General features: G+C 38.5%; 1 protein-coding gene across 1 annotated transcript in view; it reads right to left on the reverse strand.

Moving 5' to 3' along the window:
• Positions 1–26,220, reverse strand: part of NAGPA (N-acetylglucosamine-1-phosphodiester alpha-N-acetylglucosaminidase) — a 953,155-nt gene that overhangs the window by 274,301 nt on the left and 652,634 nt on the right. Inside the window, exon 5 of the mRNA XM_044066565.1 lies at positions 15,919–16,047. Coding sequence (XP_043922500.1) covers positions 15,919–16,047 — 129 coding nt within the window. The remainder of the gene's footprint in view (positions 1–15,918; positions 16,048–26,220) is intronic.

Raw genomic sequence — 26,220 nt, forward strand, 5'->3', positions numbered from 1 at the left:
TTCACAGTAGTATTTTAGGAAGAAGCTCAGTTTCTGGACAAACTGCTGAAAGATCATTTGGTATACACTGACCACACTCTAAAATATGATGACAGAATTACTGGTGTGGTATACGTTGCCAACCAGTGTGTCTACACAGGAGGTAAAGTGAGGTATGTCTCTGTATCAAATGTTTTGCACAGAGAATCAGTGTGTCTACACAAGAGGCAAGTGAGGTATGCCTCTGTATCACAGGTTTTGCACAGAGAACTGGTGTGTCTACACAAGAGGTAAGTGAGGTATGTCTCTGTATCACAGGTTTTGCACACAGAACTGGTGCATCTACACAAGAGGCAAGTGAGGTATGTCTCTGTATCACAGGTTTTGCACAGAGAACTGGTGTGTCTACACAAGAGGTAAGTGAGGTATGTCTCTGTATCACAGGTTTTGTACAGAGAACTGGTGTGTCTACACAAGAGGTAAGTGAGGTATGTCTCTGTATCACAGGTTTTGCACACAGAACTGGTGCGTCTACACAAGAGGCAAGTGAGGTATGTCTCTGTATCACAGGTTTTGCACAGAGAACTGGTGTGTCTACACAAGAGGTAAGTGAGGTATGTCTCTGTATCACAGGTTTTGCAAAATCTCCACGATGAGAAAACCAAGACCAAATGTGCTGTAGTTATGCTGCTCTATCCTGCATCTCATTTTTTGAGTCCTACAAAGAATATGGGATGGTATGAAGTAATGACCCATATAGAGTGTATTGCACTTCACTCCCTAGCGTTAAACATAGTTATAGATTTTTTTCTGAGTGATAGCTTAAAAAAGACAACATTAACATTCCAGTTATGGTTCATTCCACAACATCAAAAGTATGGATTTTAAATAATGGATTTCACATTCTAATTATTTATTTATTTATTTATTTATTTATTTATTTTTTGCCTAAAAGGAGTGAAACATATTAAAACTTTGCATCAATATTATAAGTTAAGGTTGTTTCACACCATAAAAATAAACAAAATTGTTATTATTTGCTACTTCTGTGACTATTACAGAAATCCTATATGTATGTTCTATTATCCCCCCCCCCCCACAGCAAGACCCCAGATGACCCAGCAGATTTGTGTAACCTTGTATCTGAATGTCATCAGTTTTTCGTTTGGAAGTGAAAAAAAATCAGTAGATATCATGACTATAAAATGTTTCATAAATACAACAAGCTTTCATGTTAAAAAACAGTTCATCAGGTATATCAAGAACATCCCAACCACAAAGCATTTAAATACTATACATTTACTAAATACATTAATTATTCAATTGAACAACAAATGGTATAAGCAAAGCTGTCTTAAGACAGGTCTTACAGAACATGATTTATTTAAAACTGGTGCATTCAAAGCATTTAAATGTACAATCCATTTATATTCATAATATTCAGTTAAATTCACAATATCCCCTCTGAAAACTGTTAAATTAATAATCTGTAGAACACTAAATTTAAAACTATGTATATCACCATTTTCAAAAAAATATACTCCGAAGTTAGTCACCGGAAACAAACTCCAACTTTTAATGGTGCTTCTGGTACCTCGGCAAACTGCCTTCAAGGTATAACATAAATCACCAGCCTTTCCCATTTTATGTCAAACTGCTCCAATTAAACGATCATCTCTTCACTCAGTAATCTGCTACAAGAACCTGCTTAAACATAGCCTTAAAAAGGTGATTTAGTGAAGAAGCTACTGTGGACATACCTTGGGTGGCACACAGTAAGTACTTTGATAAACAAACTGTGACTGATGTTTGTTTTTGTGGTAAAAATGAAGAAAATAACATACTTATGCCTGGTCAGCTGCATATTATAAACTTGTTAAATGCCACCATTACTAAAGAGGAACACTTCACAATGCCGAAATCCTGAAAGATCAAATTTCATATGGCCAAGACCATATGATCGAACTTTCGGAATCCTGACATTGTGAACAGAGATCTGCATACAGAGCATGAGAGATTTCCCTTTTCCTCGCTGTAGTGTGCTCTCGGAGCTGGAATATTTAAGTAGTGGAGGTGGGTGGTGCTGGGGGGCTTTCCCCCCTGCAGAAACATTTAAATTCTTCTGGGGTTTTTTTTGGATTTGTTTTGGAATTTCAGTATTCCGAAACATCGGTCATATGGGTGGTGCTGGGGGGCTTTCCCCCCTGCAGAAACATTTAAATTCTTGTGTTTTTTTTTGGGGAGGGATATTTTTTGGAATTTCAGTATTCCGAAACATCGGTCATATGTTCTAGATCATATGATATTCGATGTTTTGGAATTTTGAGATTCTGAAGTGAATCCTTACTAAAGACCTTGAAAATTTGTTGCAAAAGGGAAGCAAGTTTGTTCCCACTTGTTTACAATCTTTGGCAGATGTTGTTTTGTACATTGTAAAGTTTTGTAGAAAATTGTATTCACGAGTGTATTTTGAAGGAAAACAAGCACTTGTTGAAACTGATAATGTTGAAATGTTTGATACTGAAGATTCATTGCTTGACATGTCTATACATGAAAATGAATTGGTAGATATTTTTTCTGAAAATGAAGGTGAAGAGGAAGTAGGTTATTTTACTGGTTACGGGAAGTTAAAGGGGCCTCATTTTCCTTATTCTAGTAGTTTAATTCCCCCTAAATGTTCTAACATTGTTCAAAGTTTTGAAAGGGTATTATGTAAGAAAGTGGAACTTGAATACCATAAGTTAGTTAGATCTACAAAAGTGTAGAACTTATCTAGGGGTGAATGGGGCACTTTGAAGTTATGTAGAAGTTCAGAATGTGATGTTAAATTTTGTCAGGCTGACAGGGGGGGGGCTAAATGGGTGTTGTTTTCCAAGGAGAAGTATGATAAAATGGTGTTTAATTTGTTAACTGGTCCAGAATATGAAAAATTGGCAAACAACCCCAGGAAACATTACAACAGTCAGTTAAGAGAAATAAAGGGGAAAGACTTGTTTTTCTTTCACTGAGAGGGATGTAAGTAAGCTGTATGTTAAACATCCCAAAGATCCTATTTTTTATGGCGTCTCTAAAGTGCACAAGAATCTAAATGACCCCCCTGGTAGACCAATTGTGGCAGGTGTGGGGTCATTTATGCAAAATACTGGGATTTTTTTGGACTTCCATTTAAAGAACTTTCTATGTGAAATTCCTTTCCATATTAAGTGTACTGCTGATATTTGTTAAGAAGTGAAGAAAATTCAGTGGTGTAAAGATTTTTACTGGGCTACAGTAGATATTACAGCTTTAGGTGTGGTATAGAAGCAGTTATTTGGATATTAGGGGAGGGACCACATGCAGCCTTTCTGGTGGAAGTATTGGAATTTTAATGCATAATTATTTTTGTTTTGGGGGTGATTATTTTTTGCATAAAGAAAGCACAGCAATTGGGGCTTCTTTCGCCCCCAGCTATGCTATTATTTTTATGGCCTTTTTTGAGAATAGATTTTATTCTATAGAATTTTTTGCAAAGAATGTTATTTTGTTTAAGCATTACATTGACGATTTAATTTTTATATGTGTGGAGTATTTGGATGGGTTTTCTATATTTATTGATCAGTTAAACCATAATGAATTAGGGATGCAGTTTACTTTTACAATTTCTGGACGTGGTATTTTATGTTAAGGAAGATTTGAAGGTAGAACATAAACCCCGTGTGAAGCCTACTGCAGTTAATAATTTTTTACAGGCTAGTAGCATGCACCCATCACGTCTTATGGAAGCATTGCCTATGCGTGAATTTAAAAGGATTTATGAGAATACGTCTGATAAGAATTTGGTGGAAGAAGAGTTCATGAAGGTGGAACAGAAATTGTTGCAAAGGGGTTATTCTAGTGTTAGTTTGAAAAAAGCTAAGGATAGTGTGTTAAAGGTGGGGGTGGAACAGCTGTGGTAGGAGACATAATAGTTACGATGGTTTTAAAAGGCATCATTCAGATCAGGAAACTGATAGGCAGACAAAGTATTGTTTTTTGTTACCAGATTTTCCCCATTTTATGATATTTTGAGGAGGTCAGTGAAAGATTTGTGGCCAGTCGCATGTGAAGATGAGCAGCTAAAGCATTTATAGCCTTCACATGTTATATTTTCTTATCAGAGGTATTTAAATTTAAGGAAGTTGTTAGGTTTCAACAAGGTTTCTTTCCAGGGGGGCTAATATGGGTTCCTTCCCTTGTGGAAGATGTAAAGTATGTTCTAGGATTAAGGACATTTCAGGTAGAAAAATTAATGGTAAATTATTTCATTTTATGGGAAGGTTTTCATGCATTTCTTGTGAGGTGGTTTATATTGTAGGGTGTGGGTGTACCTGTGAGGTGGTATGTTGGAAAGGCAAAATGTATGGTAAAAGTTAGAATTCTTCAACATCTGGGACATATTAGAAATAGGAATTTGGATAGCCTAGTAGCTCAACACTTTATTAATGCACATGGGGGTTCTGATGGTACTTTCTTCTTAAAGTGTGTTGGCTACACCATTTCTTGCTAGGCGTGGTGATTTTTAGCTAGTTTGTTAAAATTGGAAAGCAGGTTCATTCTAAATTATAATACTTTAAAACCTAAAGGTATGAATGTAGATGTGAATTTAACTGTATAAGTTATAATACTTATATATGATGTTTTGTAACTTATTTCATATGGAATAATATTTTACCTTTTTTAAGGGTAAGTTTGTTAAAGCAGGTTCTTGTAGCAGATTACTGGGTGATGAGATGATTGTTTAATTGGAGCAGTTTGATATAAAATGGGAAAGGCTGGTGGTTTATGTTATTCCTTGAAGGCTGTTTGCTGAGGTACCAGAAGCACCATTAAAAGTTGGAGATTGTTTCCAGTGACTGCCTCCTGAGTGTATTTTTTGGATATTTCATGTTGCTGTGTGTTTGGATTTATCACCGTTTTCAGCCACATGCTTTGCCAAGGCATTAATTAGAATCCCCTCATACCATAAATATGTTGTGGCACTCTTACTTTCAAACATCTATTACAGCAATAACCGATGATGTTGGTGTGGGATATTGAAGATTTACCAGTGGCTGGTGTGGTTTAATCACGAGGGCAAAGCCCAAGTGATTAAATAAAGCCAACCGTGGGTAAATCTTCCATATACCACACCACAGAGTCAGTTATTGCTACTTTACAATGACATTATTTAAGAAAAAATGACTTACTTTTCTTAAATAATGTCTTTGTATAACAGCTCCGTGGTGCCCTTCCATGATTTCTTCGGTACCCTGGGACTTTCCTGATGTCCTGCACATGCGTATGGAACTTGCATTCCCATGCTTACAGTGCTGTGTAAAGGAAACAATGGACAAAGGAAGATCTCTGCTGCTTTTTTATATTTATTTATTTATTAAGAAAAAAGAAACTGGGAGACTTTTAACATTCAGCAGAGACGGAACACAGAAAATAAAAGGACAATCAGGTACATTTCTTTAGTTTTGCAGAAGGTACCAGGTTATCCTTTTTCTCTGTACCATGTCCCTTGTTTGTTTGAGGTCTTTGGTTTTGTAAATTTATTTAAAAAAAGAAAGAAAAGTAAAATTTTTATGAGATGTACTTATGGAAAAAACGTCACGGTGACCGGACCTTTCCATTGGTATATTCTTGGATTTACAATGGGCAGGCTGTTGAGTTGACTAATCAGCGTACTCCTTTTTAAATATTACTGGCCAGTCATTGTATATTAGTTTTTCAAACATAAAAAGATATACATAAAGTACTGGTGGCAACATAAGCTAAACTTGATAAATCACAATCAGCAATGAAGTCTTATGAAAAACCTTCCTTGTTACAGGATGCTAAAAGAAAGAGGTAGTATTAATACATTTACAAAAATTACATTCGTTACAGGGGAAGGTTCCAGTTCTATTATATAAACCCATATTAGGAGGCACTGCTCTGTTACAGACCACTCTATAGCTTAGTAGCCTTTTCAAATTTAACTTATTTTTAAAAACAATATTAGGTGACAAACCAACTAATTTTTTGACTTCTGGAGAGGCCACTAAAATTGGCCAATTTCTTTAAAATATTAAAAATTAATTTAGAAGTCTTTCTATTTGTCATAATATGTGGAATAAAGCCATTTAGAGCACTAACATTGCATTCACAAGTTTCACAACCAGATATAAAATATGGATTCATAGTGCTATTACATAGACTTTTAACACTATTAAGTGCAGAATCTATCTAATCTAATTTATAACTCCATGTGAGAAATTCATTACACATAATGGAAGCCTCCTTTTTTTATATCACAATGGAAGCTTCTTATGAAAAAACATCATCTATGGTAAGTCTAGATAAATGACAAACTTTCCCCTTTAACACATTATTATAAATATAACTTGGATGCACGCTTGTGTGATGTAAATATGTGTTCCTAACTGCCTTTTTAGAAAATTTTAGTTTTAAGCAGCCCTGAAAAATCCTTGTAAATATTTATATCTAAAAATTAATATAATTGAAGGAGGACAAAGCCTCAAAATTAACAAAGTTAAGATAATTAATAAACATTTCAAAATCACCTAGTGCTGATCTCCATGTCAAAAATATCATCTACAAAGTGTGCATAGAGCAATACACTGCTGCTAAATTCACTATCAAAAGTAAATTGATGTTCCCATTCAGACATAAGTAAATTAGTGTATGTACTGGCCACAGGCGTCTTCATAGCCACACCTGTCTATTGTAAATAAATCTGATTAACAAAGCAGAACAAGTTACTCTCAAGTACAAACTCAAGTAAGGTATATGTAGTATTAACAAAAGAATAAGAGTCAGTAGCTGATCTACATAACAGATGTCTCTTCTATACCATCTCTATTAGGAATAGAGGTAAACAGTGACTTAACATCAAGTGTCACAGTAAGATAGCCGTTTTAAACACTTTCTTTAGAAAATCACCAGAGTCAGTAATATGTTCTCTTGACATCATATAAGTGATTTTGAATTATCTTAACAGAACAACTTTTCTTAGTTTTGAGGATTTGTCCTCCTTCCATAACATTAATTTTTAGATACAAATATTTACAAGGATTTTTACATTATTCAGGAGGTATTAGAGAACATCTTCAGAAAAGATAGCTAGGAAGTGGGATAAATTCAAAGTGGAACTTTAACATAGACTGGAAATAAAAGAAAGGGAGATATGGTGAAGAACTAAGATGAGCAATTACTGAATGCTAAACGGGGAAATAAAGGACCACCTTGATAATATGCAAGAGTTTAGAAAGATTGCTGTTAAGCAACTGTTCTTTGATAATAACTCTAGATGACAAAACGTTTTAGAGCAATGACTCAAACAACAGGAAGTAGAAAGGGCTGTCGTTAAGCTTAGGAAGACTATTAGAAGGAAGATAACTAGGGATCCTGTAGAAGTATTAGAAATATATCAGAAATTCTGTAAAAGTCTGTATAAATCAGAGAAATATGGAAATCAAGAAAAAGTACAATGGAAATATTTATGGAAGAATTAAATACGCCAAGGTTAGATGGAGAGGAGGCTCAATTACTAACTGGATAGAAGGAGATGAGATAAAAACGGTGATGTATAAGCAATCTATGGGAAAGTCCCCAGGAATAGATGGTATTCCTGTGGAAGTCTGGAAGCTAGGAGGGAAAAAATGGTGAAGATCTGGAAGGTTTTGTTTAACAGTATTTTAAGAGGAGGAGAAGTACCAACATCTTGGAAAAAAAGCTGTGGTAGCTGTAATACCTAAGAGGGTAAAGATCCATCAGATCCAGCTTCATACAGACCCGTTTCAATACTTAATCATGATTATACGTTATGTCTATAATGAGTACAAGAATGGCAAAAGTGATGCCAAAATTGATAGATATGGATCGGTTTGGTTTTGTGGAGTGGAGGCAAACATGTGACAACATAAACATAACAGTGATGATCCAGAGGGAAGCAGAATGTAAGAAAATACCACTGTTGCTGGTGGGTCTTGATGGAAAGAAAGCATCTGACAGAGTAAGCTGGGATTTTATGAGCAGGACAATAGAAGCATTTGCAATCCCTGATAAAAATATAAGGATGACTAAGAGGATATATGAATTATTGGAGGTGAAAACTAAAGTGGGTGGGGTCCTCTATGATAATCTCTCCTTGAGCAGAGGAACCAGGCAGGGCTGTTCTCGCTCCCCTTTATTTGCATTATATGTAGAACCATTGGCAAAGAAAATAAGGGACTAAGAAATTCAGGGATATAACTGGCTGTATTTGCAGATGACGTTATTTTATACCTGACAAAACCAGAAAGAGACATTACAGTGTTGTGGACCATATGGAGACAATATCAAACCTTTTTGGGATACAAAATTAATGAAGCAAAAACAAAAGCAGTATCAGTAAATTATGTACCCCCATATGGACTGGTCCAATATCCATATTTATGGGGACATGATTGTACCCACATATGAACTGGTCCAATATCCATATTTATGGGGACATGACAAAATGAAGTATTTAGGAGTATGGATTAAAAATGATACTGGTGTGGCAGCTAAGGATATGTGGGAAGAGAGGAAACACAAGATAATACAAAAACCTGAGAAAATGGAAGCTCTGTTATATGGATATGGATAGTGAGATACAAGCAGTTAACATGTTTTAGTCCCGTTAGTCTTATACACAGGTCAGGCATGTATTTATCAACCAGAGGAGAAGTTCTGGATAGCAATTAGTAAAGAGCTGAAGGAATTTATCTGAGAGAAGAAGGCAAGAGTCAAGTGGGATAAGCTTAGTCTTCCAGTAGAGCAGGGTGGATTGTGGTTACCCAAGTTGAAGTGGTAATTTCATAGCAGCACAGGTAAGACTCCTATACATAGCACATGCATTGAACTATAATTCAAAATGGAAAGATATGATGATGAAAGAGGGAAGCTCAAGTTAGACAGAGAGACTGGGATTTTGGATGCAGACCTTTAAGGAGAATAACAATAATCATATAGAATATCATATTCAAAAAGTCGCAGAAAGTATTCTAAGGACTAAGCCAACAAGGGACTGGAGAAAGGAGATTCTGCTGACAGGATGACTGCAATTAGGGATGCAGACAACAAGCAAGAGGGGGCTGGAATTTATTGGAGAAAACTGGTAAAGGAACTAAGGTACTGTGGGCAAATAATTACAGAGGGAAAGGTAACAGAATGGGAATATGCCAAGATCTTATTTGGACTGCAGGCTAAAAATTGCCTTACATATCAATAATTGATATCAGAGTATAGGCAAAGAGAAAGAAATGGGGGGGGGTGCTAAATGAAAGACCAGCACTGGTAGCATTTTTAGTAGGATCTAGAACAGAAGTTGCCATTAAGAAAGGAATAATTAGTAGAGCATATAAAATATTGCATGATAACTGTAAGAATCAATCAGAGGAGGTTAGGAAGGCCTGGGAAGAGAGATTAGATAAGCAATTCACAAAGAAACAATGGGATGATATATGTATGTATCCCAAATATGCAACAAAATCTAAAACATTTCGGATTTTTGCCTGAAAATGCTTACATAAGTATTTTTATACCCTAAGCAGACTTCAAAGTATTTTTCTTCTTGTAGACAGTAAATGTTGGAGGTATGATTGGGCAGAAAGAGGTAACTGGGAACATGCTTTCTGGGGGTGTAATGACTTGGTAGTCTTTAAAGATTCCCTGCAGACTGCTCTGTCAGAAATGCTGGGTGAGCAAGTTGGAGTGAGTAAGGAAATGATTATTTTGAGCTATGATACAAACTCGGAATTGCCTAGACATTGTAAGGCCTTGCTGAGTCTAATTATGATGGCTGCCGAAAAAGCAATTACTAGAAAATGGAAATCAAAGTCTAAACCAACTGTACTAGAAGTAGTGAATATAGTAACAGAGATAAAACAACTGGAACTGGGGTATTTAGAAAAGGGTAGGAGCAAATTACATAGGAAAAAGTGGGAACTGTGGGATAATTACATGAAGAGGTGGTACAAGGTTTAAAAGAAGGCAGGATTTGAATGAGCTTTGTAGTGGCTGACTGATAATGACTGTATATGTTAAAAGTGATGTATAATGTTTGCAGCTACAGCTGTGGTGCACGATTTGGAATGTATAATGTCTGCAACTGAGATTGTGTCGCTATGGGTTATTGTCATTTATATAAATATAACATGGGCTGTGCTATACATGATAATTTAATAAAGATGTTTCTTGTTTAAAAAATATAGGAGGATATCTGCCTTATGACATTACTATATAAACTGCACATATGATACATTTAATGTTTGTACTTAGTCTGATGGCATCGGTCAGGCATTATGTGGTAGATGATGCAAGCAGGTGTGCAAAAACTTTGTGCTTTTATAATACAGCCCATACCTAAATTGATATGCTGGCTTCTAAGATATCAAAAAAGATAATTAATTACTAATATGATTGTTACCTTTAGGCTCTAAATATACCAGTATGCCAATAAAAGCCTTATGTGTATGTCTTTGAATGCATGACCTGGATGTTATAAGGCACAGTACCTTCTGTATGCAAGTATTATTTTACGTACTGTATGCCGATTACAGATTTGCAGTTCATGTATCAGATCAGAGGAATGTAATGGGAGAATTTAGTGCTGTTGAAGCAAGGATGGACACTGAGTTAGACTGATACTGCAGATGAGAAATGTTAACATTTCACTTTACATTACTTCTGCCCAGTGGCTAATTCTCCATCTTAAACAATTAATGAAATAAAGAGACAAAGTTAGGCAAAAATGAAAAGTAAACAAAGACCAATCTAGCTATATACTCATCATTTTCTATGAAACCTAGCAAAAAACCCACAAGATATCTGAGAAGTGGTAAAACATCTCAACCACACATCTATATGAGCTGAACAAAGATACTGCATGTAATCTACTGCACACGACATAAACACAGCCCCCTCGCTCGTCCAAAGCAATCTCTCTGGCACTCTGCCTTCTCTACCCCCAGCAAACACCACAATCCCTAAGTTGTGCCTTATACCACTTTCTTCACCAACATCAAAAAACATCTTCATAAACTAAAACCTGCCACCCTAGCTGCTGAAAATCTCTTGTCAAGTACATAATGTCAGCTGATTCAGTGGCTTACCTCACTACCATCCTTATAAAGAGTTCTTTGACAGAGTTTTACAGCCCCTGATATGGAAACAAACATATATCCCCCCTCCTCAGATAAAGACAGCAGCTCTACTAAACTATCAAACCACAGGATCACTGCTACTCTTTACCTCCAAGATCCTTGGGAAGTGTTGCTTTCCCAACTACTTCAATAACAACTTAAGCTCTCTCACTCAACACAGCTTTTGCCCTGGTCACAGTGCAAAGTGACCATTGGTATACTTTATGAGCACAATATTTAACTGTAGAAATGATAAGGTAGTGTCTACACTGTTACTGGACATCTCAAAAGTACCTGACACGGTTTCACACTCTAAACATCTCCACCTCTAACTTTTCCATAGAGTCTCTCATTTTTCAGAGAGACCAATGTGTCAGATGGAGAAACAGCTTTTCACCCAGCCTACCCATCCAAAAAAAAATAGTGTTCCACAAAACCGCATATTAGGACATACACTTTTGAACATATGTTTCAAAGACCTAGCCAACACCATCAGCCATGCATCCTTAATTCATCACACCAAGGACTCTGACGTCATTTGTTTTGGCACTTCATTACAGGAACTCCAAATCATCCTTCTCTTCTGTCGAATCATAGTTTCAACAACTTCAGCTCCTACTAAATGCTAAATGCGTCTACATTCTCCTAAATTGTGCATAGTACATACAATTGATCTTGATATCCCCTCTTGTAATAATATTAAAACTTAAATTGTTCCCTTATGAAAAACTTCTATTTGTAAATATACACAAAAACAAGCCTGACCTTCAAATCCAGCAATGCATCCAAAAAAAAAAAATCCAGTAACTTGCCCTCCTATATAGAGCTAAATCCTTCCTAAGAAAGTATGCAGACAAAGCCAGAACCCCTGCCTGCCAATAAACCTCTCTGCCATATGCTTTTTCCATCTTTATTAACCTTCCATACTCCAGAGAAGAGAAGCTGGAACGGTGTTACAACAAAATAGGAAAGTTCACAGCAAACCTTTCCAACAGAACCATCATAAAATTGCTGTCAGACACCTTAACTGTGTATAATTGCGAGATCATCTAAAGTCTTCGTAGCGACAAACTGCCCATAAGATCCTTTATCATCATCATCATCATTCTCAATCCTCTCTTCCCATTTTCTATTTGTGGTCAGGGTGTCGTGCCAACTGTTGCCATCACCTTCTCGGTCTCGATTCAATGCCACTCTTCTACCTTCTTCGACAGCCATGCCTCAGTGTTGCAGGTCTTCTCTCACACACAATCCATCCATCCATTTGGTGGATGCCCTTGTTTCCTCTTGCCTTTTTCCTGTCTGTTCCAAATCTCCTTAACTAGATTGTCTTCTGTTTTTTTTTTCTGCACGTGCTCAAACCACCATAATCTGTTCTCTTTGACTTTTTCAGCAACTGGAGCTATCTTGGCTTCTGCTCCTATTGTCTCATTTCTTTATCTGTCCCACAATGTGCATCCTACCACCCATCTCAGATACTTCACGTCCAGTGATAAGCTCCTTTATCAGCCTCAGAAATACCCACCTACAACGTCCACTCCTCCAGTGGTACATTCCTTCATGACAACTTAGATCCAAAGCTCTGAACCTAACCTCAACCCTAAAAGCACACAAGCCCTGTGGTCCACATGTGTGCCAAAACTCTGGAACAGGCTCTCACTCCCACTAGAACAGACTTTTTTATACAACCTTAACTTAAACTTCTGACAAAATCTTCTGCACCATTTGCTCCAGCCCTCCTTTTTCAGTTCCACCCACCCAAACCTGACTTTACACTTACTTTGCCCCTTCCTTATTTTACATACAGGATGTGCTACACCAAACTCTCCACTGACAATCATCATACATTATTTTCTCCTAAATATTTATTCCCCCTGAACAATACTCTCTTACTTCAGTTCTAAAACATTGTAAATGACCCCTCTGTCATCTTACCACATTTTTACTTTTACTACGGCACTTGTTTCGCACCACTCCTACCTTTGTATTCACTATGCTTACCTCCATTCTTACAGTTTGTCCTGCTAGTACAGGCAGTCTGTACTTCCATGTGCTTCACCACAAGCACTACACACCTAACATGATAAACTTTTCTAGCAGATGTCTATTACTCTCCTACCAGACAATACTAAATATCTGTATCTTTTTATTCCTTATACCCTGATAATATAAATATACCACTACAGTTACTGTGCATATTTTTTGATAAATTATGACTTGTATTACTGCATACACTTCAACAGTGACTAAGTGTATTTGACATTTTGTTTTGAATTACTGCATATTATAATAATGTTAATTCCTACTTTAAACACGCTGTATATTTGTGCTACATGAGTATAGACTTATCTTTTGTCTTTTTGTTGATTGTTGCAATTCCGAAATGTTTCTCCCAGGGCCTGTGCTGAAAAGTGGTCTTGCACCCAGTCGGAATTTCCCAGTAAACAAGTGCAAAGAAATTCAAAAGAAATAAATTGATTAATAAAGGAAGGGCTCCCACAACTGAGATGAAGCAATCTTCAAACTCTCTTTATATACATGCTTCTGAATTTAAAGAATGTTTCTAATAAGTCAGCCACTCCACCCATTTCCAGTGTTATCCCCATCAGACAGACAATGACCACATTAAGTATTTCACACATGACCTCCAAATTTTTTTTTGTTTAATTGAAATTTCTGTAGCTTTCTGCTTGTCCTTTGCCCCTTCCACTGATTTAATAAAGCTCCATTATGGTCCAACAGGTTCACTCTCATGTAAGCACAAATCTTACTATCTGCAATAGCGAATCAAAATATATGAGAGGTACTTAATGGGAACATTTTGCCTATGCAAAGCACTCCCAGGGTGTAGAATACACTCCAAGATTTGATATATGTGGATGGGGCAACAGTTGGAAGCGTCCAAATAAATTTGCTGGTAAAATTTAAAAAGATAAACAAATCTATCACTATGTGAAATTTGAAATCTGTATATTATGCAGTTTTGAGGTTTTTAACATAGTTGCCATAAGACACTCCTTAGTGAGGTTATTATTTAAAGTCAATTCAATTGTTTCTAAGGATGATGACTGAGTATCCATGCCATTGTTGTTCTTGTATAATAGTTGTCAAGAATACATTTCTAGTCATAAATGCACATGTTTATTTAGTTCCAGGAGAAAAAATATCTATGCAGAACATTTGGACCATCCCCTATTACCTCAAAAAAGGGAGTGCAAAGAAATTAGTAATTTAAGGAGCACTGCCCCTGCTAAAACTCTAGTTAAATGTGTAGCTTTTTTATTGATCTAAGTTGAGTTTTAAAATGAAATGTTCTGATTCTACTTTGCATTTGCCTGTCAATTCAGTTTATGTTTTTTTATGAATGTCTTTACTGTTACTTAAAACATGCAAGCCACAAGATAGAATGCAAGGAAATAAATAAATGGAATGGAGTTATTATTTACTTACCCGAATGGCCATATTCACTGCTGTCCACAAGAAAAATAATGGGAAGTCATAATGGCCTACCCAAATGCTTTGGACGGGCATGGCTCATGGGAGGACATTTGTCTTCTTTGATGGCCTTTTGACAAGGCTTAATTTTTTTAATTATTACTTTTGGCTTCTAATTGCTCTGTAGCCCCTTCTGGATCATTCTCCTGACACCTCCATGACCTAGGACACAGAACCAGGAACTGAGAACCAGGGACTGTGGCCATCATTTAGTAAAGGTTAGAAGATTTTCTAAACGCTTCTGGTAGCCTCAGCTGGATGGAAATGTGGTTCAACACCCACGACAGTGGCACAGTGTGGGAGTCTGTTTTTGCATACCCACAATCCTCAGCAAGAAAGTGTTGCCCTCCATAGCAGGCTCATACATCTAGAGCTCTGAGACTGCATTTTGTCATGTTACACTACATGGTATTCATGTATTCGGACGTTGCCAAATCCGCCACCATTTCCAATGCCAGGCAAGCCAGTAACAAACCTTCCCTTCCTCCCAACCTTTCACCACACGGGCTGTTAGTCGAACCTGGGTCATCTGGGGAACAGCCAAGGCTAAAACCTCTACAATATGAAGCTGGCAATTTCCCAGTACCTTCTCAGCAGTGTTATAGTCTTCATTACAACTACGTTTTACAAGTATTGTCAGCTTCTAGCAACATGATAAAGACTGCACGGCTTCCAGAAATGTTGAAAAAGAATGCTCATTAGTAAAGAAAATGGCAACAAATACAATAAAAATAGAGCTGTGCAGCATTTTAAAACAAATTAATCCATGCTGAAAAATCTGGCACTCTTCTGATGAGTAAAAAGTTAAATGAAGTAAAACCTTCAGTGACACAGTTAAAGATCTGGGACATTTACAGCAAAACTATTCAACAGTTCATTTTTTTTTTCTGCTTGTCCTTGGGGCAGTTCCCCAGTTACCAACAGTAACATATTGACTTTCCTGGCTTTTAACTGGTCAATTGGTTAGACCAAGGACGTAATTTAGGATAAGGTAGAGGGTGCAGTTACAGTAGGCTACAGACTTGAGAAGGAAGGGTGTGAAATGTGCAGAGACAGAGAAACAGAGCACAAAATATGTAAAACAGGCAGATCTCTTGCATTTGTGGCTTCCTGCCACTCTCATAAAGGTTGTTATAAGGTCGACAAAGCAGCTGGCAAACCTGTAGCATGGAATCAACTTACATAAGGGATTTAATAGAGTGCTTTAGCACAATTTTAAACTAAACTCAACAGACACACACACACACACTATTTCTTTGTTTAATGTCATACATACCACTTATCCGAAGGGTAGCTTGCCAGAGTTCCATTGACAACCATGGTAGATGAACCGCCTCCATCCATATTAATTGCATTAATAACACCTTTTTCTTTTAGGAGGTCAGCCAATTCCCACAGGGTCAATCTACAAGGCAAAATTAGTTGTTATTTAAAACCGAAAACTTCAGTGAAAACTCATTTTACCACTTGAATTAAAAAGCTTCCTTCATCAGCTCAAACCGACTGTTATCACGTAAGAAAATAATAATACCCATAGACCATGACCTGCTTTCACTGCATTATGTCTAAGCAAGTACCTCTTCAGCTCTAATATTTTTTCCCGAACACTATACAACCTTGTTCAACCCTACTAACATACCAACAGTTCACAAACTAGATGAATTTCCAATGGAACCATTCATTTTTTTCCCCGCTCATTCATTTCTATACTATTTGTCCTTGTGATGGTCACAGTAGTAGCAACTCAAGCAGAGAGCAACAAAATTCCTTAGAGTCAGTCTACAATTCATCTTCTGGGATTCCCACATATTTTTAGGCAAGCTGAGAGATGTAACTGCTCCAGTACAGACTGGGTCTGCCAACGAGTCTCCTCCCAGTGGGCTATATCTGCTCCACCTCTTTTGGAAAAGGGAAATAGCCAAGAGGCATCTTCCCAAAGGTGTCCAATCTATCTCTGCTGACATTTCTCAGTACAAAGGAGCACAATATGCACTCTAAAATCCTCCAAGATTGCCAAAGTCTTCAATGAGTCATAGACAGCAAGTCCAGCTTCATTCTGAGAAAATAAAAAAAAATTCTGCACATGTATCTGTGAGCTCTTCCTCTTTGTTATTATTCAAGGCTCATGACCACAGGTGAGAATGTGGCCAATTCCATACAAAGGTTATTAGAGGTACCAAACATTAAAACACCTGACAGCTTACAAGCTGTCAATAAACAAGACTGCTTACATAGGGCTTGTAAACTTTCATTTTTTAATGTAATCTACCTTTAAAAAGATAGCAGCCTGGGAATTTACAAGATGTTAAGTGAACAGAACAACAGCTTATAATCTGTCACAGTATACTATTTATTTGACAATTTACTAGTAATAAATCATAACATAAGAAGCATCCTTAACAAAACCACTGAGCTCCATGCAAACATAGCATTATACTTACCTGACATCATCTTCCTTACCGAAACATGGCTCAAGCCACACATTAAAAAGAAGATATACTTTCCCCTGGTTATAGCATACTACGAAAAGAGTGTACAGCTAAAAAAGGAGGCAGAGTTCCTCTCTTATATCAGAACAACATTTATGTAGAACTATTTAACATAGAAATTCCTGCATTTAATAATACAGAGATCAGACTTGCTAAAGTAAGACTAAATACACAGAAACAGCTAAATATCTTAGAATCATATATCCCTCCAGGCGATAACAACAAAACCCTAGAATCTCTCCTCCATTGGGAGTCTGAAACCTTCCCCAATGAAACAGTTATACTAGGAGACTTCAATATTGATTGGACGTCACTTAACTCTCCCCACCCCTCAAATCATATTAACCTCTGTGGTTTCTCACAACTTATATACCCCCTACTAGGACAGACAAAACTTCAAAAAAAGAATCAATACTAGACTGTATTTTCACTAACTGCCCATCTTCTGCTCATAATTTCAGTACATAAAACCTCCCAGCCTTTTTCATCAGAGACCAAACTAAACTCACTAGAACTAGCTCCCTTAAACACATCAGGTACACAAAAAACGTCAAAGCTGACAACCTTACTACTGCCCTTAAACACTCTAACTGGTCCCCCCTTTTAACACTTCCTCTAGATGAAGCAGTTGAGTATTTCAACACTGTCTTCTTAGGCATTCTCAACCAACTTGCCCCACCAAGACAGATCCACACTAAAGCCGTCTATGCCCCATGGCTTACTAAGAACACTAGGCAACTTAAAAAACAAAGGGACAAAGCATGGGCACCTGCACAAAAACAAGACTATTCCTAACAGGCAAACATTCTTATAACTGAGAAACACTGTTAAAAAAACAAAACAAACAAACAAAAAACAAATCAGACTATGCAAACTAAAATACTATAACGAAATTCAAACTAAGCACAATACCAACCCACAAAAGTTGTGGGGCGCTATAAATAGTATTCACCAAGCAGGCAAATCATAGACTCCTCCTCTAAACATAGACACCACCGCCATCAACACAGCAATTCAATTCAATGAGTTCTTTACAAATTCTATTCCAAAACCATCAGCAGACCCACCATCCTCTACCCCACTATGCTAGATAACCCATGAAATAACCCCAACTCCTTCACCCTTCAACCAGTACCAACTTACACCATCTATAGACACCTAACCAAACTTAAACCCTCCACCCTAGTAGTAGACAAACTACCTGCCAAATTCCTACAAATAGCTGCCAAAGCCATTTCCTACCCAGTATCAATAATCATAAACAGATCAATCTCAGAACAAAAAGTGCCACTTCTCTGGAAAATCTCCTATATTATACCAATACATAAAGGGAGCACTTCCACTGACCTATCGTCCTATAGCTATAATTTCACCACTGGCTAAAATACTGGTAAAATGAATCCACACCCAGATCCTAACACACCTCTCCAACAATCTTCTTTCTGACACTCAACATGGAATCTGTCCCAACTATAGTACTACCACGGCACTCATTCATTTTAGTAACCTAGTAAATATACAATGCAGCAACGGCCAACTAGTGTCTGCAGTTTTCCTTGACTTGTCAAAGGCATTTGATACAGTCTCCCATACAAAACTTCTAACATCACTCTGACAAAACTAACTACCCCACTCTACTACGGTTTCAAGGCTACCTCTCCCAGCGCCAACAAGCTGTTCAATAGAAATCTCCCTTCCCCCCTCTTTCCTGTGAAACTAGGAGTAACCCAAGGATCAATCCCAGGACCCCTACTTTTCACTATATTTACAAATAATCTTCAAAAAGCCACCCCTTTAGCAAACTTGGTTCAATATGCTGACAACTCCACCTTAATCTGCTCTGCCCCCACCCTCCAACAAGTTCACATTAAGACCCAAGAAGCATTTACATCCATTGAAACCTGGCTATCAAACTCTCAGGTAATACTAAATCCTAAAACAACCCACCTTATGCTCTTCCGTCCCTCCAAAGCAACAGTGCCTACTCCCCGATTCTCTATTTGTGTGTCAGATAGTACTCCTATCTCCCTTGTCACACAAACCAAATCACTAGGGGTCATCACTGACAATAATATGAAATTTGACAGACATAGAGCTATAGAGCTCAAATAATAAGCAAAGTCCACAAATTACTAGGCAGTCTTTACAAAAGTAAAAACTTCCTAACCAACAGTAAAGTCACCCTAGCTCATACCCATCTTCTCTCTGCCTTACTGCATGCTTCTCCTGCTCTAATTAATCTAAACAAGACCGCTCTAAACAAGCTATCAGTACGCTACAACAAAACAGAAAAATGCGCCACAGACTCCTCCTACTGCACCTACCACTGTCAAGCCATAAAACAACTCTCCTGGCTGGAACTCCCTAAAACCTTAGCTCTAAACCAGCTTCTTCTAGCTCACCAAATACTGTACCAACCTGACAAAACTCCAGCCTTACAAAACCTGATTACCCTCTACTCCAACAACTGAAAACTAAGCTCCAGTAACAAGGCATTAATCGCAATCTCCAAAACCCATTACAGCTCTGGTGACTCCTTGTATTCTAGTAACATTGCCAAGACTTGGAACTCCCTACCATTAGAAATCAGGTTACAATCTAACAAAAACATCTTCAAACAACGGCTTACTTCCCACCTAAACAACTCCTGGACATGCAACTGCCTAGCACCTGGCTGACATGTTCTAATTCCTTCCCCTACCCATTATCCTACCTCGTTTTGAAAACTCCCACAGATGCACTATATATTATTACACTTTAGATATCAACTCTTAGCCACCTTCTCCCCTCTATCCCTTCCCAAATTCTCTAATGCTAACTCCCCCTTAGCTTAAGCTGAACCCCCATATACAAACTGGTTAGTGTTTCTCCTTTTTCTTTCATCTTTTATCTTCATCACATCTTCAACATGATTCCTACTAAACAAACTGAATGTGCATACTATCATACGTTACTACCTGCTATACTTTTTAATTTTATGTCAAAGCCACCATGCTTATGTAATAATCTAATGTATGATCATGCAATCATTTGTTACTATCTGTTATATCTTGTAACTGTATGTCTAAATCACAATGCACATGTAAACATTTTATGTACAGTATTTTTAACAATTGTTCTGGAGCTTTTCTGCCCGGGCCTCTGCTGAAAACAGACAGCTATGTCCAGTCGGACCTCCCTGGTAAACAAATGTAAAATAAATAAATAAAATAAAAAAATTTACAAGATGATTGGCCAATGGCTGATAGTCGGTGGTGGAGAGGCAAATGGGTATATTGCACAGGGTGTAAAATTTCATCATTACAACTCTGAATAAGGACTCGGACTTGACTGTTAAATCCAGAGGTTTATCGTAAGTCTTAGTTTTCACTTGACCACTAGTGCACACAACAATGTCTGCAGTACTGCTGCTACTACTGTATCTACCCACTGCTCATTCACCTCAAATACGTGTCATGAACAGGACCCTAAAATACTTAAACTCTTCAACCTGAAGTGTTTGTCCCCTCCCCCTCACATGTAGAGAGCAATCCACTCCTTTCCAGGACAGAATAATGACCCCTGGTTATTATCCCAACCATGTGACACACAACAGAGTTTTACTCTTGTACATGGTGGCAGTCAGAGTTAAATAAGATTAAAATGAAATCATCATCTATAAACAACAGGGATGTGGCTTCAGCATCCTCAGACTAGGTGTTCTCCGGACCTTGACTGTGCCTTGGTATTGTGTTCAAGAAACCCACAGACATTTTGGAAGACAAGACACATCTTTGGCAGAGTCCTAGGCATATCCTGAACATGTCTGACTTAATGCCAACAATATGGGGATAAAAACTCTCACTCCTCAAATATAGGGAGTGAGCAGCATGTGGTAGCAGCCCTGGGACCCCATACTGTTTTTTAAGCTGCCAACAGTTCTCCTCATTTGCTGGGTCTTCCAGGCTGCCTTATCCTCCCCCCAGCTATCCCTGACCTGACTCTAGGGCAGTGAGGAGATTGTGGGGACCCTGCAGCAGTGTCATACATACATTTATCCATCCCTGTGCTCATGCCCAGAAACAACCCTGAAGGAGGAATGTTCAGTGGGAATCTGCCCTAAACTGCTCCTCACTTTTTACAGGGGCTGATGTCAGCAGAATGTCCCATCTACCCTCACTAGCGTCTTTGAAATTGATTCCCTCATTTCCACCAGGGAAAACAAACATACCCACTGTGTGCAATCCCCCACCCCCACAAAAGGCATGCTCTTTCTCCCCTGCCAGTACATCAGACATCCAAGCCACTAATGAAACACAGGTCAGCCGGGCTGTTATTGGGTCTTTATCCCTCTATGCCACAGCACTGGCTACTGGAACCCTCTACTGTTGACACAGCACTTCCCACAATGCATTTCAGGACAAATGGTCATATGCCTTAGCCAAGTCCATGTGCTGGTAAAGACCTATAACATATCTAGTACCTGTACAAATACAAACAGCTGGTTCAGTGTTCCATGTCCAGGTTAGAACCTGCACTACTCTTCTTGAATCAAAAGTCTGATGACTGGATAATGTCTCCTTTCCAGCACTCTGGCACATGCTTTGCCATGAGGCTTAAGAGTCTAATACTGCTACAGTTGGAACACACCCCTTCCTCCCCGTTCTGAAAATGGGGACAACTACCTCATTTTGCCAGTTCAGAGGTATTATATTAGATTTCCAAACCATACTGAAATGGTATATTAACTGTGATACCCTAAAAATTGCCTTCAAAGAATAATTAGACTCATGGTTTAAAGACACGGTTTTTGCATCAGGAACTTTAATAAAACAAACTCTCAAATGCATAGGCCCTGACTTTGGAAACTACTTAATTTAACCACTGAATAAACAATGTCCAGCATCTTCAGCATTTCTGTCTGATCTCTTCTACTTCTGCAATCTTATCACAGTGGAAAATTTCATTCACTGTACTGACATCATCTACAAAAATGTATCTAATTCCAAAATCTGTTTCTGGTGCTGCCTTTTCAGAGGAAGAACGCTTACCTGGTTATAGGTCAATCAAAATCAGTAGCCATAGGTTTGCAGCTGGCTGTAACACATAGGTTAATGGGCAATAAAATAAAATGGACAAGGCAGTTAATGATCATCATGTTTTTACAGATCTCCAATACTCGCTGCCTCTTATTTTTACCTCCCCCCCCATTTCAATACAATTGTGCAGTAGTACAGTGGTAAAAGTGACAAGGAATGCATAGAAAGTAGAGTTGTGTTAAGAACGTAACATAAAGCTACATGTCTGGGTAGATACATTGTTGCAATCATTACTTCTTGTTAGTAAGCAGAGGCAAACCTTGCCCTAGCTGTATGGGTAACCCCAGATGGTAGTGTCTACAGAATGCATGCACAGACAACTAGATGGCTGCTTCCAGAACAGATGAGGTGCTGACCCCTTTGGGAAGTGCTGTGGTGGCTTTAGTAGAATGAACTATGAGATGTCCAGGAGCAGTCTTGGTCTGAAGGGAGTAGCAATATGAAATGCAATATACAATCAATTTGGAAACAGTCTGTTAACTGGTTTACTCTCCTTACCCTTTGCCAAAGAAACAAACATTTACTCTATCTTTACTGAAATCCTTAGTGCTTTGTAAGTAAAATTTCACCTGCGTATGCACATCCAAGGATTAAACGGTTTTCTCTTCCTTGTTTTGAGGGATAGGAAAGAACACAGGTAAATGAATGACTTGCTTGGGCGCCAACTCAGTGACAGCTTTAGGCATAAAAGATGGAATGGTGCAAAGGGACATCCTGTCCTGATGGAAAAATAAAAAGGGTTCCCTCCACATAAGTGTCACCAGCAAGAGGAGCATCTTCCAGGACAAAAACTGCAGGGATACAGATGTAGAAAATAAAAAGAAAAAATGACCCCCGCCGAAAGTACAAGCAAGACAGTACTGTCTTATTTGTACTTTCATCGGGGGGGTCGTTTTTTCTTTTTATTTTCTGGGTTTGTATATACCCTTTCGGAGGTTTTTAAGTGTTTTATTAGGGATGCAGAAGCAGCTGGCTCACATGGGGCTGGGGTCACTTTCTGTAAAACATAGGATTCCACGGTGGAGTAATCTCCTTTCTTGGCGGTCCAAGATACAATACCCTTTTAAGAACTGTTTTACTGAAGGGGGATCCATGACCTGGTAAGCTGGAATAGCAAAAGTAGGAACCTTTAAAAAAAGCATAAAAAAGGCCAGTTTTCCCACTTGTTCCTTAGTTGGGTGCTGATCTGTGGAGAAGAAGCCAGCAGATGAAGCTATTCCACCTTGCTAGATATGATTTCCTTGTGTCTGGTTTCTTAGTCTCCCTTGCAATGTTCAGCATGTCCTTAGAGTTTATATGCCCAATTGGAATTAATGTGAAACTATCTAAGACAACATCCTTAGAGTTAGCAGAAATAGCTTAGTCAGGAGAGTGGTAGACTGAAGATTAAAAGATCCTTGGTTCAATCCCAGGTTTTGATAGAGAAACCCTTTTAGATTTCACCCTTAGATTTGTTCTGTATTCCGTTGTTTGTGCGCTTAGTTTTTGGTGCTGACAACTGCGATTCTAGCATGCTGTTGGGTCAGTTGTCTCTTTCATTATATTTTTAGGGAGGTGGGTTGGCATTATGGATAAGGTCTTTGCCTCACAGATACAAGGTACAATGTTTGTTTCTGACCTCTGGTTATTGACTAGTCTTGTAATAGTATACAGACTAACAGCTGAGTATTTACCTATGAACCTATAGGTTCATAAGTTGGTACTAGGCTATTGGCCCTAGGGCCTACACAAGCCTAGCCATAACAATTGCCTGGCTATTTCTTCCCACAATATTTACTTCCCTTGACCCCTGTCTAGCAGGGCGACTGACGTGATCCCTGGGGTGAATTTCCTATCTTTCATCCAATCGTCAAGGTTCCTTTTGAAGAGGGCCAAAGAGGCACTCTGCTTGACATGCATGGGCAATCTATTCCAGAGTATGGGGCATCTCTGGGTCAGGAACCTATCCCTCCAGCATGCTTTGTTCATTGTGATGACAACGTTTAGATCCCTGGAGCGTGTGGCTCTGAGGGATTGGGATTTCTTTAAGTGTAGCATGTCCAACAGCTCTGTTTTTGACATGGCCTTTTATGTTAAGCAGAGATCGCCCCTGAGTAGATGATATGCGACAGAGTATAGCTGAAGTTTTTTTTCAGTCAGCATAAGGCATCTGCTTTAGGCCTGTGATTCTTTTAGTGAGGTGTTTCTGCGGCCTTTCCAGTTGTTGCAGATGTCTTGTGAGGTACATACCAAATGAGGCATTGCACTCTATGATGGGTCTAATGAGGGATGAGTACAGTGGGACAATGACCTCCTTTTTTCTGGATGGAAAGCCCTTAGTGATGAGGTATGCCACATAGAATGATTTCTTGACTGTTGCGGCGATGTGGTTATCGAAGGTGAGACCACTGTCCACCTGTGTCCCTAAGTCTCTTATCACACTTTCGGTGTTTAGTGTACTGCCACCTATGTGGTAATTCATGGGTACATGTTTTTTCCCAAAGGGGATAACTATATATTTGTTGGCAATGAGCTTGAGCCCATGGCTCTGGCACCAAGCATCTGTTTTTGTAAGGCCCTTTTGTAGAATATCCACATCATTTGGGGATTCAATAATGGCTCCCAGTTTGCAGTCATCTGCGAACTTTGTTAGCCAGAGTCCCTTAGTGTTGGCCTGTACTTCAGAGAAGTAGATTCCAAACAAGAGCGGTTCCAGGGCTGAACCCGGAGGTACTCCACTTGTCACTTGTCTGGAGCTGGATTTGGAGGAGTTTCACTTGTCTGGAGCTGGATTTGGAGTCAAAGTTATGTATATAATATATACATATATATAGAAAGAGAGAGAGGTTGGAGTGTGTAAGGGACCTTTGTATGTGTGAGAAGGTCCATCCCCAGAAGCAAATCTTTCCACTTCTCCCTTGCTAGGCTGTGCATGGAAAAAAAAACATGTGTTGTACTGGCCAGAATGAGGTTACTAAAACAACTGTTGGCCTCTCTTCCATGATTTATAGCAGTAGCCTGAGGATCAAGGGAATAAGATGGAAAACACAAAGACACAGACCTGTCCATCGTAGGGATAATACATCTATCTTCTAGGTCCCTGGAGCTGCTGTTCTACAGTAAAACTTCTTCAGATGTCTGCTTAGAGGTGATGCAAAAAGGTCTATTTCTGGCACACCCAACATCCCTATAAAATCTAGAGATACATGCATGTTCAACATACATTTGTGAAGGTATGTTTGAAATGTAGTAAGCATAACTGACAATAGGTTTTCTTGGACAGGGAAGTTGAATGCTGCAAGATTCATCTCTCCTGTTTGGGTCATCTCTCATGTCTGCACAACCAATCTGCACAGCAGATATTAGGAGCTCCCTCCCTGTTTGTTGACATACTGTAACATTACTGCTGTGCTGCCCATCAGGATTTGGAGGACCCCTTTTTCCTAAATCTGGCTGAGAGCTTTCAGTGGAGAATGACAGCCAACAATCATTTCACATATACAGTTATTGATATGCTTTTTCTTCACAGTTGGTCAAAAGTCTCTTGAATGTGAGTGGTGCCCATGTGATCTCCCCATGTAGATCTGAGGAGTGTGATGTGAGGGTTATTAAATGGGGTTGTCTCCTCTGTATGGCAATCCCAAACTGAGGTGGAGCTGTACTATTAACCATGAGATCTTTTTCCTAATGCAGGGGAAGAGGTGAATCTATGTTTGCACAGGTTCTGAGTGTTGATCCCACCTGTTCCGCAGATACCACTGATGTGTCTTTATAAGAGCCAGTAGCACCATGAGGCTGGATAAAGCCACATAGCCTAGAACTCGGAGGCATTCCCTGACTGCTATCACCTCATGGAGGAGAATATTCTGTAGGTACAGAGTCAGAGAGAAAGCTTATCCTCAGGATGGACAGCTCTCTGTTGGGCCATTGTCAAAAATATATCCAGTAAAACCACACACACTTTATGGGGGTGAAACTGGACTTCTTTAAATGAATGGAGAGGCCCAGGTCCCTGATGTAATTCAGCATACA

This window comes from Protopterus annectens, chromosome 3.part1 (genome assembly GCF_019279795.1).
Source record: "Protopterus annectens isolate FY-2018-M chromosome 3.part1, PAN1.0, whole genome shotgun sequence".
Classification (NCBI taxonomy): domain Eukaryota; kingdom Metazoa; phylum Chordata; order Ceratodontiformes; family Protopteridae; genus Protopterus; species Protopterus annectens.